A 16,961-nucleotide genomic window follows, 5' to 3' on the forward strand; every position below is an offset into this window, starting at 1 on the left:
TGTGGCCCTGGCCGACATGGGGCTCTCCCCGGGGGTGTGCCGATTTGACCTCCGCCTCTTTGAGGTGGTCCTGAAGAGGAGTTACTTCCTCTTTGGGGACACTTTCTATCAACAGCAGCGGGGTGTGGCCATGGGGTCTAACATGGCCCCCACCTACGCTAACATCTTTATGGCTGAGGTGGAGGACAGACTCGTGTATCACTCCCCTTTCTTTGGGAGAGTCCTATGTTGGTGGCGCTACATCGATGACATCTTTATGATCTGGACAGGCACCATGGATGAACTTGAGGCATTTCATTTGCATCTGAATGCGGGTGTCCCGGGATTGCAATTCACTGTCACTGTTTCATCCAGTGAGTTGCAGTTCCTTGACATGCGCGTCTATGTGATGGAGGGTCTTTTGGCTACGGACCTCTATCGGAAGCCCACTGACCGTAACACTCTACTAATGCACGATAGCTATCACCCACATAAAATGCTTGACTCCCTTCCATGGAGTCAGCTCTTAAGGGTAAAGAGAATAGTCTCCGACGAAGAAATATGTGCACAGAGGATTAACACTATGTGCACACGGTTCTTGGAATGAGGTTACCCGAAACCCCTACTTGCTAGAACTAAACAGAGGGTGAGATTGGTTGACAGATGCACTGCGCTACGGAAATCGACAAAAGCGAGCTCTGAGGCTAGGGTTCCGTTTGTGTCCATCTTCGGTCGGGACAGTGGCGACATCGCCCATGTCCTTAGAAAGGAGTGGCATATACTCCAAAGGGGTCTGCCAGAAATAGAAGAATTCAAGTCCCCACCGATGATGGCATACAGGCGGGACCCTAGCCTCCGTGATAGACTGGTCAAGTCCGATATAGGCGGCCAGTCATTGACACAAAAACTACTTGCACCGCGCAAAAACGGGACTTATCCTTGTTTATCTTGTTGTAATTGTGGTAACGTTCTCAAAGGTGATCATTTCTCACACCCTTACAGCGGTAAAAAATATTAAATCAATGGCTATTACACCTGCAGGTCACGGGATGTGATATATGCCATCCAGTGTCCTTGCAGCCTTATTTATGTGGGAGAGACCACCATGGAAGTTAGAGAACGTATTAACAAACATAAGAGTACCATACGCAAGATGAATATGGATAAGCCCGTTGCGAAACATTTCGTGGAGGCGGGGCATTCTGTGAACCAGCTTCGCTTTAGAGTTATTGACAGCGTGGGTCCATTACGGAGAGGGGGTGACAAGGACGCAATACTAAGGAAGAAGGAGCTCAAATGGATCTACACATTGAAATCTTTACAGCCATTTGGATTAAATCTAGAGTTTAATGTGGCTGGCATCAGCTAAATCTGGATTTAATCGAATATTCACTGTGGCTGGTTTCAGATATTTCTCTTCTGTTATAAGACTTTGCTATGCTTTTATATTTCATGTCTTAATCACACCGCTGTGTAGCACTGCACAATAGACAATAGAGCCTTTTGTTTAGATATTCTGACATGGAGAATTGTTTGTGAATGAAACTCTGAGCCTAATGTGGATGGTACTTGTCGCCAACGAATAATGACTTTATTGTATTATGCCTGCAGAACCTGTGTGGCGCTCACATCTTTTCACAGATGCCTTGGTCTTCCTTTGCGCCAATAATGTGCAAATTTGCGCAACACGCCCACAATACCTAGTTATGGCTTTAATCCACAAAGCGCTCTGCACACTGTTTATGTTTGACAGTAGTGCGAGCGCCCTCTATTGGTAACTCTATTGAGTCCCCATGCACACGTCAGCCTGGAGCGTCATGGGGGAGTGGCCTTGTGACGTCGGCCGGCCGCCCCTTGATGACGCATTTTGACCAACGCAGACTGTGTATCTCGATCCACTTGGTGATGCCTTGCGCATGTCGCCATGCGGTGACGTATGCGGACATGCGCATTACCGAGCATGAGACGCTGGATCGACTGTAGGTGTCTGTGCGATGTGGCCCCACACAGGTATGATTGCTATCTATTACAGCTGGTTAACATGTCTCAATATGTTGGTACTCTCATGTCGATTGTGCAGGTGTGGCACATACACACTAATCTCTATTGGTTGCTCAGCGGTGTGGGCGGTCTTATCATTTGTGATTTATAGGCTGTGATTTTAATTGTTAAACATGCTTGACAAAGGCTATCTCTAGCCGAAACGTTGCTGCAAAGATTTTTTATGCCTTGCTGTGAGGTGTTGTTCTAAATAAAGAAGAATTTCGGTGATATGCTGCTGTGGCCCTCCATTTTTTACATATGTCTTTGGATCGCGTTGGATCTGTGATCCCTTGCCCAGCTGCTGCGTGACCACCACTCTCGCTCTTTACAAGCCGCTCGTGTTGCTGCTCCTGAACAAACCTATTTTTCCACAATATAATTACATTCCCCCTAAAATTTAAGAGGCAAACTCTGTCAGGCAGAGCAAAGACACTATTTTAAAAAGGCTAATTTGCGTGGGTTGAGGGCAGCATTTCAGTGCATAGTCTGGGAGCAGCTACTGTCACATAATAATACTGAGGATAAATGGGAGAGCTTTAAATCCACATTGAGTAATTGCACAAAAAATTTATTCCTTTAGGTAACAAGTATAAACGGCTAAAATTAAACCCCCCATGGCTTACAGCTACTGTAAAAAGGGCATTTAAAAAGTACAAATCTGAGAAGTCCGCTGTAGCGATTGAAAATTACAAGGGCTTAATAAAATCTGTAAACAGTAGATAAAATTAGCAAAAATACAAAATGGACAGCAGGTGGCAAAAGAGAGTAAAACAAATCCCCAAAAATTATTTAAATATATAAATGCTACAAAACCAAGGTCAGAGCAGGTAGGTCTCCTAAATAATGGTAAAGGGGGAGGGGTAGTCAATGAAGATAAGGAAAAGGCAGAGTTACTAAATGTTTTTTTTTTTGCTTTGTATATACAAAAGAAGAGAAAGGTGATATATGTGGTGTTGGGGCTGTTTGTACATCCAGTAATATACTTAATTAGCTAACTGTAGATATGGTCCAAGATACAGATATGGTCCAAGATACAGTCTATGAAAGATGTCCAAGAGCGATTAGGCAAATGAGGTTCAATGTGGATAAATGTAAAGTTATGCATTTTCGTAGTAATAATCTCTGTGCTTCATATGTCCTAGGTGATGTAACACTAGGAGAGTCACTTATAGAGAAGTATTTGGGTGTCCTTGTAGATTGTATGCTGTTATTTAATCTACCATCTCAATCAGCTGCTTCTAAGGCCACCAGGATATTGTCATGCATTAAACGAAGCATGAACTTGCGGGGCAGGGATGTAATATTACCACTTTACAAAGCGTTGGTGCGGCTTCATCTGGAATATGCAGTTCAGTTATGGGCACCAGTCCATAGAAAGGACGCACTGCAGCTGGAAAAAGTACAGAGGAGAGCGACTAAACTGATAATGGGAATGGAGGGTCTTAGTTATGAAGAAAGACTAAAAGAATAGAATTTATTTAGTCTTGGGAAGAGACTTCTAAGGGGGGACATTATTAACCTGTACAAATATATAAATGGGCCATACAAAAAATATGGTGAAAAACTGTTCCATGTAAAATGCCCTCAAAAGACAAGGGGACACTGCCTCCGACTGGAGAAAAAAAAAAAAAGTTCAGTCTCCAGAAGCATCAAAGCTTCTTTACTGTAAGAACTGTGAATCTATGGAATATACTTCCTCAGGACGTGGTCACAGCAGGAACAGTGGACAGTTTTAAAAAGGGGTTAGACAAATTCTTAAAAGTAGACAACATTAATGCTTATGAAAACGTGTAGAAATCTGAGTTTCATTTCCTTCTGGGATTTGCGTTCCCACCTATCCCTTGGTTGAACTTGATGGACTTGTCTTTTTTCAACCGTAACTATTTAATTATATGCCCTCCAAACTTTACCTATCCTGTTAACACATGCGGATGTAACGGTGCTTTACTGAAATCCTTTATATGGGCCGGAAAAACATCCTCACATATGTTAATCAAACTGATGCTTTCCAGAGACAAGGGTGAACTTACCTTACGTAAGGACTTACAATTGAGCATGTCTGTTCCATCACTGCATAGACTAGGTTCACCACACACAGTTCTACTCTAACTTCATGCTGGAAACTCAGCTTCTCCATGATCACGCATGTCTTTGCTTCACACCTAGCATTCCTCACTACCTTCCCAATTAAAGGCATCCTTGGTGTTACAGGACACTATCATCGCTTGGAAAGAGCTGAGAAAGATGGAAGACCTGTCATTTTTGGCCTCTAAATGTATGTAGCTATGGGGTAACCCAGAATTTCCACATGGCCTACAGAATAAACTCTTTAAAACATGAAGGGAGAGGGCATGAGGTCTTTTAAAAATATTCTGCACAACATTGAACAATCGATACCTTACATTCCCAGAACTGTGTGAGGAGTATTGATTATCATCTCAACATTTTCTGCTATATCAACAGATTATACATTTCTGCCACCATTACTTGCAATACATCCAACCGGAGTGTAACCTGAACCCTATGGATGTACTGACGAGTTATAACTCATTGTGCAATGTCTTACGGTACCTTTACACATGATGATTGGTACAAACGAGTCGTTTCTTGGTGTAGTGAATGTTTCAACAAAGCGATAAATTGAGTGGCGTACCTTATTTTTTTTTCAATATTTATTTATAATATAAGAAAAAAACTGCCGTATCAATTGCACCAAACAACTGATGCCTCTCACAAGGCTGCTAAATAAAAAGTGGCGTACTTAAACACACCCATGGTGTAATCATCAGTAATTGTGCGTGCAGTGAACGATTACCATTTATACGTATGAAATTGTTAATGTCCAACGATGATTTTTGTGCCCAGACAAATGATTGAACCAACGAGAAATCTACCGATTGTCGGTTTGTATCTCTACCCTTCACTGCTTTCACACTGCTTGTTAATAGTTTTATAATAATCAGTTTTGCTCGATTTAATGATAATTTACATGATATCAGCTCATGTAAAGGTACCTTTAGCGAACAAGCTAGAAGGCAACTGTTTCAAAAAGTGCAAAAAGGGTTTGGGAATGTCAAACTTCATAGATGATCTTTTGAGAGGTTGGGACAATGTGCACATTGTTTCACTTATTACAAGCATAGATATATGCTCTTAACCCACCCTCTCGGCCGGAGGCTCCTCACTGATTACTGGCTTGTCCGAAATGCTCTCTCCCCGGGCAAACCTACTGCACCGTGTCTGGCAATGCCCCATGATACAGACTTATTGGCAGAATGTCCTATGATGGATATCCACTATATGGGGGATAAAAGTTCCTCTTGAACCAGAGGCTCCGTTTTTTGTCATTTTTTTTGTCTGTGTTTGTTACAGAGGGAAAAAAAAACTGGCATAACTGACTTTTTTTTCTCCAATTTCACCCCACAAAGAAAAATTTTCCCATTTTACAATACAAGCTATGGTAAAATAAACAGTGTAATTAACATGAATAATTTGTCCCACAAAAACAAGCCCTCATACGACTATGTGAGTAAAAAACGAAAAACAAAAATATAAATTATGACTCTTGGGAAGGGAAAAATATATATAAAAAATTTAATTAGAACGTGTCCTAAAAGGGTAAATGGTCAATATGATTTGATACTTATATTTATGCTAAAACTTCCCAAATTCTGTACAAAAATGGCTTCTTCCTAGAGTGAGTTTTTTTTAATGATCAACATTTCCTAATTTCCATGTAAAACTGGCTTCTGTTCTGAGTGAGTTCTTTACTTCTCCACATTTTCCAAATTCCGTATAAAAATGGGTACTGTCATGAGTGAGTCCTTTAATTGTCCACCTTTTCCAAACTTTGTATGAAAATAGTTAATTTCTTGTGTGAGTTTTTCGATGTTTAAGAAGATGTGATTTGTAAATAAAACATTTCTCACATTCTGGGCATGAAAACGGCTTCTCCTTTGTGTGAATTTTCTGATGTTTAATAAGAGATGCTTTCCTTGAGAAACACTTACCACATTCAGGACATGAAAATGGCTTCTCTCCTGTGTGACTCCTCTGATGTTTTTCAAGATCTGATTTCTGAGAACAACGTTTCCCACACTCAGAACACGAAAATGGCTTTGCCCCTGTGTGAGTTCTCTGATGTCTATCACAATTTGATTTCTGGTTAAATCGTTTCCCACATTCAGAACATGAAAATGGCCTCTCTCCTGTGTGACTTCTTTGATGTACAGCAAGGATTGATTTCAGCGGAAAACAACTGCCACATTCTGAACATAAAAATTGCTTCCTTCCTATGTGAATTCTCTGATGTTTAACAAGATATGATTTGTGGGTAAAACATTTCCCACATTCTGGACATGAAAATGTTTTTCCTGTATGCGTAATTTGATGTGCATTTAAAGCTTGCTTATGGTTGAAACACTTTCCACATTCTGAACACGAAAATGGGTTCTCTCCTGTGTGAGTCCTCTGATGTTCAAGTTTTGATTTCTGAGTAAAACATTTCTCACATTCTGGGCAATAATATAGATTCTCTCCTGTGTGAGTTTTCTGATGTTCAATAAGATTTGATTTCTGAGCGAAACAGCTCCCACATTCTGAGCATGAAAATGGCTTCTCCCCTGTGTGACTTCTTTGATGTATAACAAGTTTTTGTTTAATGCTATAACACTTCCCACATTCTGAGCATGAAAATGGCTTCTCCCCTGTGTGACTTCTTTGATGTATAACAAGATTTTGTTTAATGCGATAACATTTCCCACATTCTGAACATGAAAATGGCTTTTCACCTGTGTGAGTTCTGTGATGAATAGTCAAAGCTGATTTATGGGCAAAACGTTTGTCACATTCTGAACATGAAAACTGATTCTTACTTGTATGAACTCTTTTATGTTGAACACTCCTTCGGCGACTTTTACTTTGCTTAACAGACTGTGAAGAATCTGAAGACAGACCTAAGGGTAGATCTGGGATCCTGACATGCTGTTTATATTTATCTTGTGTGATATCATGAGTATCTGCTTTAAAATCTGAACATAGCAGATGTCCCTCTGAGCGACTGGTACAGTCACCTGCCAAGAGAAAACCGATTTTATTATTTGAATTATATAACCTTAAAATTATAACATTTTTATATAAAAAGTTCCATGCAGATTGCAAGTCACATAGCAAAAATTCATTTATTAACTAAGGTTAAAAAAAATACAACAGTCAAGCCTTCCACCAGAGGTTTAAAAAGGTAATCATCATGATTGATGAAAAAATGAAAATCAGACATCATACCGTACATGACAACACTTTTCTAACAAAGCTATAACCAGCACATGGGTCTAGACATCTCCACATTCATTGCTCCAATTGCTGTGCTAGAATATCTTCAGCCTGGCAGCTCAGCTGGTGTGTGCTTTCTGCTGCAGTTCTTTCCCTGTAACTGCCACAGCATCTAACAGAAGATATGGCTGGTGGCAGTTAAATATTTAATTTGAGCAAGTTTGACCACCTCAGTGAGGTGGACAAGAAATAAGGAAAAAAACTAACTGCAGTTGGCACTATACAGATAAAAAATTTTTGACTAGCTCACTGGCTTTACAGTTTTTTTTTTATTAATTGCATTTACAAAACTATTCAGATTAGAGTTGTTGCGATACCAAATTTTGGATTCGATTTCGATACCATAAAAAAGTATTGTGATACTCGATACCACGCAGAAAAAAAATAAACCAAAAAAGCCATGTGCATTACGCATTTTTTTTAAATGGCGAATCGCCCAGTTTTTATTTTTCTGTTACGGCATTCACCGCATAGATTTTTTTCTATTTTAATAGTTTGGACTTTTCGGACATGGTATGTTTATTTATTTACACCCTCATGATGCACCCTCATTTGGATGAATTTATGTGTCGTTTATTTAAAACAAATTGCTGGTATATAGTAACAGTTTTATTTAATAAAAATAGAAATAAAAAATAAATAAAGGTGGAAATCTCTGAGATATTCAACTGCGTAGACCTAGGTCAGGTGGACCATAACTGTTAAGGTCTCCGTAATGATTATCCCAGATTGTCCTCAAGTAGCTATATGGATCAATTCAAACAAAGTAGAAATCATATGTCAACATTCATCAGATAGATCAGTAGTATTATTCTGATATCAGTAGAAATCAATATTTCATCCACCATGGGGCTGAGAAGGATGATAAAATATATCCACAATACAGATACTTATATTAAAGTGAAAACATAGAAATAAAATATATATAACAAGAAATGCTGAGGGCACCGTCTTCCCACCTGTATTACCGAGGAACCCAATCTTGGCCTCCTCCGACTATCAGGACAGCGGGGTGCAGGGCTTAAACAGAATAGTGACACGATGCAAGGTAAAAAGATCAGCCGCACTCGCCGTCCGTCTTCACATATTTATTGCAGAGTACAAACAGGGGGAAGACTCACATGGGGCATTGATATACAGCGACGGCCGTTTCGCGGTGTGTACCGCTTCTTCCGGCTGTTTAATCCACGCTGGGAATCATGTGTGCACTGACTTATAGCGTCATCTAGGGGAGGGTTCAGCCGACCCATCACTTGATAACCTTAGACGCTGTAACAGCAGCGCACGCACAAGACATAGATACATAGATACATTTGTTTATAATTTAAAAGCAGCAAAAACACAGATACAAAGAAGTTACAACAAAGTGACAAAAGGCTGGCATATACAGAGGGAATAGTATCTATATACCCATCAGGGATAAATTACATGCAAAATTCACTACTAGTTCCCTGCAATGAATAGTATATTTCAAAAATAAAGACACGTCTGTAAGACACCTTATTCAATAAATATTGACAAATCATTGCGCTCAATAAAATAACTCCACCTATTAAAAAATGTGAAAGAATTTATTATGGAAAAAATATGTCCACCTATTGAAGGTATAGTGGTTGTGTTGGAAAGGAACCTTGTATTAAGGTGTGAGATAATTCCACCTAAGTAGACGATTTTTCCACCTAAAAAAGAGAGTACTTCCACCTAAAGTAAAAATAAAAAGAGTTCCACCTGTACAAGGAAAAAAAGAGGATTCCACCTGAAGGGAAATTGCTCCAATAGCTATATAGTCCGCAATGTAGCTGCAAGGGATAAAAATATAACAACTAATTCATCCACTGCAGGAGGATCGTGTTGCCTGTTGTGACAGATGGATATAGGTTTCCAATTGTTTGCCACTATATCATTTCAGTATTAAGAGTGAGGTATCATATACTGGAGATTTGTTACCAGCAGCTTTCAAAAGTTCCCACAATACACATGAAAAGTAGGGCTTGATGGTAATGCCCTTACTCACGATTTGTTGTCCCGGTTGGGAAACAGCCTGGCGGTGGTGAACGGTAATGCCCTTACTCACGGTTTGTTGTCCCGGTTGGGAAACAGCCTGGCGGTGGTAAACGGAGGATCAAGTGATGTGTTCCGCTATCCGCCGTAGATATTATTCACAGTGTTTGAAGTGATGTGCTATTGTTGATGCCTGTGGCCGCGGTGTCCCACGTGCCTACAGCGCCACTGAGGAAGGAGACTGAGATCTCGGAAAAGCGTATCGTGAGGACCCCTAACCACACGCCATCTGAGGATTTGTTAGAGTGCTCTAACCCTTTTTTATTTATGCCGGATTGGACGCCAACCGTCCAATTAGAATGGCACTTGGACCCTGCAACTTCGCCATCCCTTCAGACCAGAAGGAGACGCCGAAAGACCACAGCACTGCTAGCGCTGTAGGCACGTGGGACGCCGCGGCCACAGGAATCAACAATAGCACATTGCTTCAAACACTGTGAATAATATCTACGGCGGATAGCAGAACACATCACTTGATCCTCCGTTCACCACCGCCAGGCTGTTTCCCAACCGGGACAACAAACCGTGAGTAAGGGCATTACCATCAAGCCCTACTTTTCATGTGTATTGCGGGAACTTTTGAAAGCTACTGGTAACGAATCTCCAGTATTTGTTACCTCACTCTTAATACTGAAATGATATAGTGGCAAACAATTGGAAACATATCTGTCACAACAGGCAACACGATCCTCCTACAGTGGATGAATTAGTTGTTATATTTTTAACCCTTGCAGCTACATTGCGGACTATATAGCTATTGGAGCAATTTCCCTTCAGGTGGAATCCTCTTTTTTTCCTGTACAGGTGGAACTCTTTATTTTTACTTTAGGTGGAAGTACTCTCTTTTTTAGGTGGAAAAATCGTCTACTTAGGTGGAATTATCTCACACCTTAATACAAGGTTCCTTTCCAACACAACCACTATACCTTCAATAGGTGGACATATTTTTTCCATAATAACTTCTTTCACATTTTTCATAGGTGGAGTTATATTAAAGTGAGTACATAGAAATAAAATAAGTATCTGTATTGTGAATAGATTTTATTATTGTCCTTCTCAGCCCCATGGTGGATGAAATATTGACTTCTACTGATATCAGCATTAATACTACTGATCTATCTGACGAATGTTGACATATGATTTCTACTTTGTTTGAATTGAGCCATATAGCTACTTGAGGACAATCCGGGATAATCAGTACGGAGACCCTAACATTTATGGTTCACCTGACTTAGGCTACTTTCACACTTGCGTTCGGAGCGGATCTGTCTGGTGTCTGCACAGATGGATCCGCTCCTATAATGCAAACTATGGGATCCGTTCAGAACGGATCTGTCTGCATTATCTTTCAGTAAAAATTGCATTGAATGTCAATGGGGGACGGATCCGTTTGAAATTGCACCATATTGTGTCAACTTCAAATGGATCCGTCCCCATTGACTTACATTGTAAGTCTGGACGGATCCGTTTGGCTCCACACGGCCAGGCGGACACCCAAACGCTGCAAGCTGCGTTCGGGTGTCCTCCTGCTGAGTGGAACAGAGGTCAAACGGTGCCAGACTGAGGCATTCTGAGCAGATCCGCATCCACTCAGAATACATTAGGGCTGGACGGATCCCTTCGGGGCCGCTTGTGAGAGCCTTCAAACGGAACTCACAAGTGGAACCCCGAACGCAAAAGTGTGAAAGTAGCCTTAGGTCTACGCAGTTGAATATCTCTGAGATTTCCACCTTTATTTATTTATTTTTATTAAATAAAACTGTTACTATATACCAGCAATTAGTTTTAAATAGACGACACATGAATTCATCCAAATGAGGTGTGCACAACCCCTCTATATAATATATTGATCCTCTTTCTGTAGACCGGGTGTGTCTATATTGGTTGGGGCACCCATTCCATTTGCAATAATCAGGTGAGCCATCACAACCAATCATGTTTATTTATTTATTGTTTATATATTTTATAAGTAATTTATACTTAATATTTTGCTGGGGGGGTTGTACTTTTTATTTAATAACTATTTCCCCCCTTAGGGGCTAGAACCTGGGATTTTTTCATCCCTTGTCCTATTCACCCTGATAGATCTCTATCAGGGTGAATAGGACGTCACACTGTCCCTGCTGCTCTGTGCTCTGTTCACACAGCAGGGAGCAGACTATGGCAGCCAGGGCTTCAGTAGCCGATCGGAGACCCAGGATTACACTGCTGGGGCTCCGATGAGAAGCTGCCACTGCCACTAATGAGAACGGGAGAGGGGACCCTGTGGCCACTGCCACCAATTATTTTAATACTGGGGGTGTTGAGGGGGCACTGAGCCACCAATGATTTTAATACTGGGGGGGTTGAGGGGGGGAGGGTGCACTGTGTCACCAATAATAATTAACCTTTAATACAGGAGGCGGGTACTGGCAGCAAATCAGCGGCAGTAAACCCCTTAGGTGCCACACTTGAGGGGTTAACTGCCGCTGATCGCAGCTCCCTGTGAAAGGCAGGGTGCCAGCTATGTAATTCTGCTACCGTCACCTGCCTCCTGTATTAAAAGCTAAATAAGTATTAGGCTACACAGAGTGGCGCCCAGGGATCTTTCTGCACCTACTATTATTCCTGGGCGCCGCTTCGTTCGCCCGCTGTGCCCTCATTACGGTCTCCTGCTCCGTATGCTAATTACTATTGGAGCAATGGGGAGGAGACATCAGCTTCTCTTCTGGGCGAGAAGGAACTGCAAGAAGAGAAGCTGATGTCTCCTCCCCATCGCTCCAATAGTAGTAATCAGCATACGGAGCAGGAGACTGTAACTGGGGCACAGCAGGCGAACGGAGCCGCGCCCAGGAATAATAGTAGGTGCAGTGAGATCCCTGGGCGCCACTCTGTGTAGCCTAATAGTTAACCAAGTCCGAACCCATAACAAAGGTCGTTCTATCATTGGTGGAGCAGTGCAACCTCCCCTCCTCTGCCCCTCTCTCCCCATTGATGGCAGCGGCAGCAGCACAGGGGGGAGGGAGATACTGCTTCCTTCTCCCCTGTGTTGCTGAGGGAACATGAGCGCGCTGACAGCAGCGCGCTCATGTCCTGTGATACTAGACCACGCAGCAGCGCAGCCCAGTATCGAAAAGATGGAAATCCCAGTATCGTATCGATACCGGGACAAAATAATCGATTGGGTATCAAAATTTCGATACCCGCAACAACCCTAATTCAGATCCAGGTGCTGGTTTAAAAAAAAAACCTAGCTGCATTTTTTTGTCCGCCCACCTCTCGGCAAGTTTGCCGTGCTGCGGCCGCATCTCCAGCACATCTCAATTAAAGTGAATAAGTCTGAGGTGGACTTCTGGCAGAACACGTGTGAAAACGAAAGGTGGCGCTACATAATGGGTCCATAAACTGTACCCGTATGTATTCGCCATTACCGTTATTTGTTTTTTAGCCCTAAGAAGAGAGCCAAACCTTATTCTAGCACAGGAATGGTGATAAGTGGTAAATAATAGGATGAATAGCCTATTAAGTTTGTAGATAAGGTGATAAAGTAATCGATAGGTAGGTCTTATAATGAGATATATATACAGTTGCAAGAAAAAGTATGTGAACCCTTTGGAATGATATGGATTTCTGCACAAATTGGTCATAAAATGTGATCTGATCTTCATCTAAGTCACAATAGACACTTATTGGGGTCTGTGGCTGACACTGTTATGGGGGTATCTGTGAATGGTACTGTTATGGGGGGGGATCTGTGGATGGCACTGTTATGGGGGGGATCTGTAGATGGCACTGTTATGGGGGGATCTGTGGATGGCACTGTTATGGGGGGGATTTGTGGATGGCACTGTTATGGGGGGGATCTGTGGATGGCACTGTTATGGGGGGGATCTGTGGATGGCACTGTTATGGGGGGGATCTGTGGATGGCACTGTTATGGGGGGGATCTGTGGATGTCACTGTTATGGGGGGGATCTGTGGATGATACTGTTATGGGGGATCTGTGGATGGCACTGTTATGGGGGGATCTGTGGATGGCACTGTTGTGGGGGGATCTGTGGATGGCACTGTTGTGGGGGGATCTGTGGATGGCACTGTTATGGGGGAACTGTGGATGACAGTGTTATAGGGGATCTGTGGATGACACTGGTATGGGGGGATCTGTGGATGACACTGGTATGGGGGGGATCTGTGGATGGCACTGGTATGGGGGGATCTGTGGATGGCACTGTTATGGGGGGATCTGTGGATGGCACTGTTATGGGGGGATCTGTGGATGGCACTCTTATGGAGGCGCTGTGGCTGACACTGTTATGGGTCTGGTCTGTGGCTGACACTTATGGGGTTCTATGGCTGACACTTATTGGGGTCTGTGGCTGACACTTATTGGGGTCTGTGGCTGACACTGTTATGGGGGTATTTGTGGATGACACTGTTATGGGGCTGGTCTGTGGCTGACACTTATTAGGGTCTGTGGCTGACACTTATTAGGGTCTGTGGCTGACACTGTTAGGGGGGGTATCTGTGGATGACACTGTTAGGGGGCTGGTCTGTGGCTGACACTGTTATAGGGGTATCTGTGGATGACACAAAGCATCTTATGCTATGTGTCATCCACAGATCCCCGCATAACAGTGTCGCTGTTTAGTGTGAATGTAATGGCAGCGGGGCCCGATGCAGTCACTGTATTGCACCGGCCCCGCTCAGAGTAGTAATACTTTGAATAGCTGTAATAATAACAATCTTCACTTCTTCACTTACTACATGGTGAGGCAGGAGGCTGGGCGGGTGGCCAGGCACTGGCAGCGTAGCTCACTACGTCATGCGCCTGCACCGCCTGCTTCATTTATGCAGTGGGCGGAGCAGGGGCGTCACTTAGTGAGTAGAGATTGGAAGTTCGGATCTTTCAGATGAATCAGTTCATTTGAATCAGCTCATTCAAATGAACCGATTCATGAATCGGATCTTCGGTTCACTCGCTGAGTCTACTGCTGCTGAGCTGAGACGCAAGTGAACCGAAGAGCTTAGGTGGTGCGCATGCACAGATGTTTTGATTCACTTGCTGACTCGGCTCTTGGTACATTGTCTGAGCTCTCTGAGTGAGTCAGGAAGTGAAGGGAAGCGGACAGGAGGACTCAGGAGCTGTGTGGTGTGCATTGTTGTCTGTTGTGCATGCAATGCATTGTTACCCACAGTGACATCAGTCTGACAGTACTACAACCAAGTGAAGTTTCAGAAGGGATGCCTTTAACATATACAGTACAGACCAAAAGTTTGGACACACCTTCTCATTCAAAGAGTTTTCTTTATTTTCATGATTATGAAAATTGTAGATTCACACTGAAGGCATCAAAACTATGAATTAACACATGTGGAATTATATACAGTTGCAAGAAAAAGTATGTGAACCCTTTGGAATTATATGGATTTCTGCACAAATTGGTCATAAAATGTGATCTGATCTTTATCTAAGTCATAACAATAGACAATCACAGTCTGCTTAAACTAATAACACACAAAGAATTAAATGTTACCATGTTTTTATTGAACACACCATGTAAACATTCACAGTGCAGGTGGAAAAAGTATGTGAACCCCTAGTCTAATGACATCTCCAAGAGCTAATTGGAGTGAGGAGTCAGCCAACTGGAGTCCAATCAATGAGATGAGATTGGAGGTGTTGGTTACAGCTGCCCTGCCCTATAAAAAACACACACCAGTTCTGAGTTTGCTTTTCACAAGAAGCATTGCTTGATGTGAATGATGCCTCACACAAAAGAGCTCTCAGAAGACCTATGATTAAGAATTATTGACTTGCATAAAGCTGGAAAGGGTTATAAAAGTATCTCAAAGCCTTGCTGTTCATCAGTCCACGGTAAGACAAATGGTCTATAAATGGAGAAAGTTTAGCACTGCTGCTACTCTCCCTAGGAGTGGCCGTCCTGTAAATATGACTGCAAGAGCACAGCGCAGACTGCTCAATGAGGTGAAGAAGATTCCTAGAGTGTCAGCTAAAGACTTACAAAAGTCTCTGGCATTTGCTAACATCCCTGTTAGCGAATCTACGATATGTAAAAAACTAAACAAGAATAGATTTCATGGGAGGATACCACAGAGGAAGCCACTGCTGTGCAAAAAAACATTGCTGCACATTTACAGTTTGCACAAGAGCACCTGGATGTTCCACAGCAGTACTGGCAAAATATTCTGTGGACAGATGAAACCAAAGTTGAGTTGTTTGAAAGAAACACACAACATTATGTGTGGAGAAAAAGAGGCACAGCACACAAACATCAAAACCTTATCCCAACTGTGAAGTATGGTGGTGGGGGCATCATGGTTTGGGGCTGCTTTGCTGCGTCAGGGCCTGGACGGATTGCTATTATCGAAGAAAAAATGAATTCCCAAGTTTATGAAATACATTTTGCAGGAGAACTTAAGACCATCTGTCCACCAGCTGAAGCTCAATAGAAGATGGGTGTTGCAACAGGACAACGACCCAAAGCATAGAAGTAAATCAACAAAAGAGTGGCTTAAACAGAAGAAAATACGTCTTCTGAAGTGGCCCAGTCAGAGTCCTGACCTCAACCCGATTGAGATGTGGTGGCATGACCTCAAGAAAGCGATTCACACCAGACATCCCAAGAATATTGCTGATCTGAAACAGTTCTGTAAAGAGGAATGGTCACGAATTACTCCTGACCATTGTGCACGTCTGATCTGCAACTACAGGAAACGTTTGGTTGAAGTTATTGCTGCCAAAGGAGGTTCAACCAGTTATTAAATCCAAGGGTTCACATACTTTTTCCACCTGCACTGTGAATGTTTACATGGTGTGTTCAATAAAAACATGGTAACATTTAATTCTTTGTGTGTTATTAGTTTAAGCAGACTGTGATTGTCTATTGTTGTGACTTAGATGAAGATCAGATCACATTTTATGACCAATTTGTGCAGAAATCCATATAATTCCAAAGGGTTCACATACTTTTTCTTGCAACTGTACATAACAAAAAAGTGTGAAACAACTGAAAATATGTCATATTCTAGGTTCTTCAAAGTAGCCACCTTTTTGCTTTGATTACTGTTTTGCACACTCTTGGCATTCTCTTGATGAGCTTCAAGAGGTAGTCACCTGAAATGGTCTTACAACAGTCTTGAAGGAGTTCCCAGAGATGCTTAGCACTTGTTGGCCCTTTTGCCTTCACTCTGCGTTCCAGCTCGCCCCAAACCATCTCGATTGGGTTCAGGTCCGGTGACTGTGGAGGCCAGGTCATCTGGCGCAGCACCCCATCTCTCTCCTTCATGGTCAAATAGCCCTTACACAGCCTGGAGGTGTGTTTGGGGTCATTGTCCTGTTGAAAAATAAATGATGGTCCAACTAAACGCAAACCGGATGGAATAGCATGCCGCTGCAAGATGCTGTGGTAGCCATGCTGGTTCAGTATGCCTTCAATTTTGAATAAATCCCCAAAACTGTCACCAGCAAAGCACCATCACACCTCCTCCTCCATGCTTCACGGTGGGAACCAGGCATGTAGAGTCAATCCGTTCACCTTTTCTGCGTC

General features: G+C 42.4%; 1 protein-coding gene across 1 annotated transcript in view; it reads right to left on the reverse strand.

The window, feature by feature from the left end:
* Positions 1-4,550: 4,550 nt before the first annotated feature.
* Positions 4,551-16,961, reverse strand: part of LOC122941326 (gastrula zinc finger protein XlCGF66.1-like) — a 140,842-nt gene continuing 128,431 nt past the window's right edge. Inside the window, exon 9 of the mRNA XM_044298457.1 lies at positions 4,551-7,094. Within this exon, the coding sequence (XP_044154392.1) occupies positions 5,887-7,094 (1,208 nt within the window). The 3' untranslated portion in view covers positions 4,551-5,886. The remainder of the gene's footprint in view (positions 7,095-16,961) is intronic.

This window comes from Bufo gargarizans, chromosome 6 (assembly GCF_014858855.1).
Source record: "Bufo gargarizans isolate SCDJY-AF-19 chromosome 6, ASM1485885v1, whole genome shotgun sequence".
Classification (NCBI taxonomy): Eukaryota; Metazoa; Chordata; class Amphibia; order Anura; family Bufonidae; genus Bufo; species Bufo gargarizans.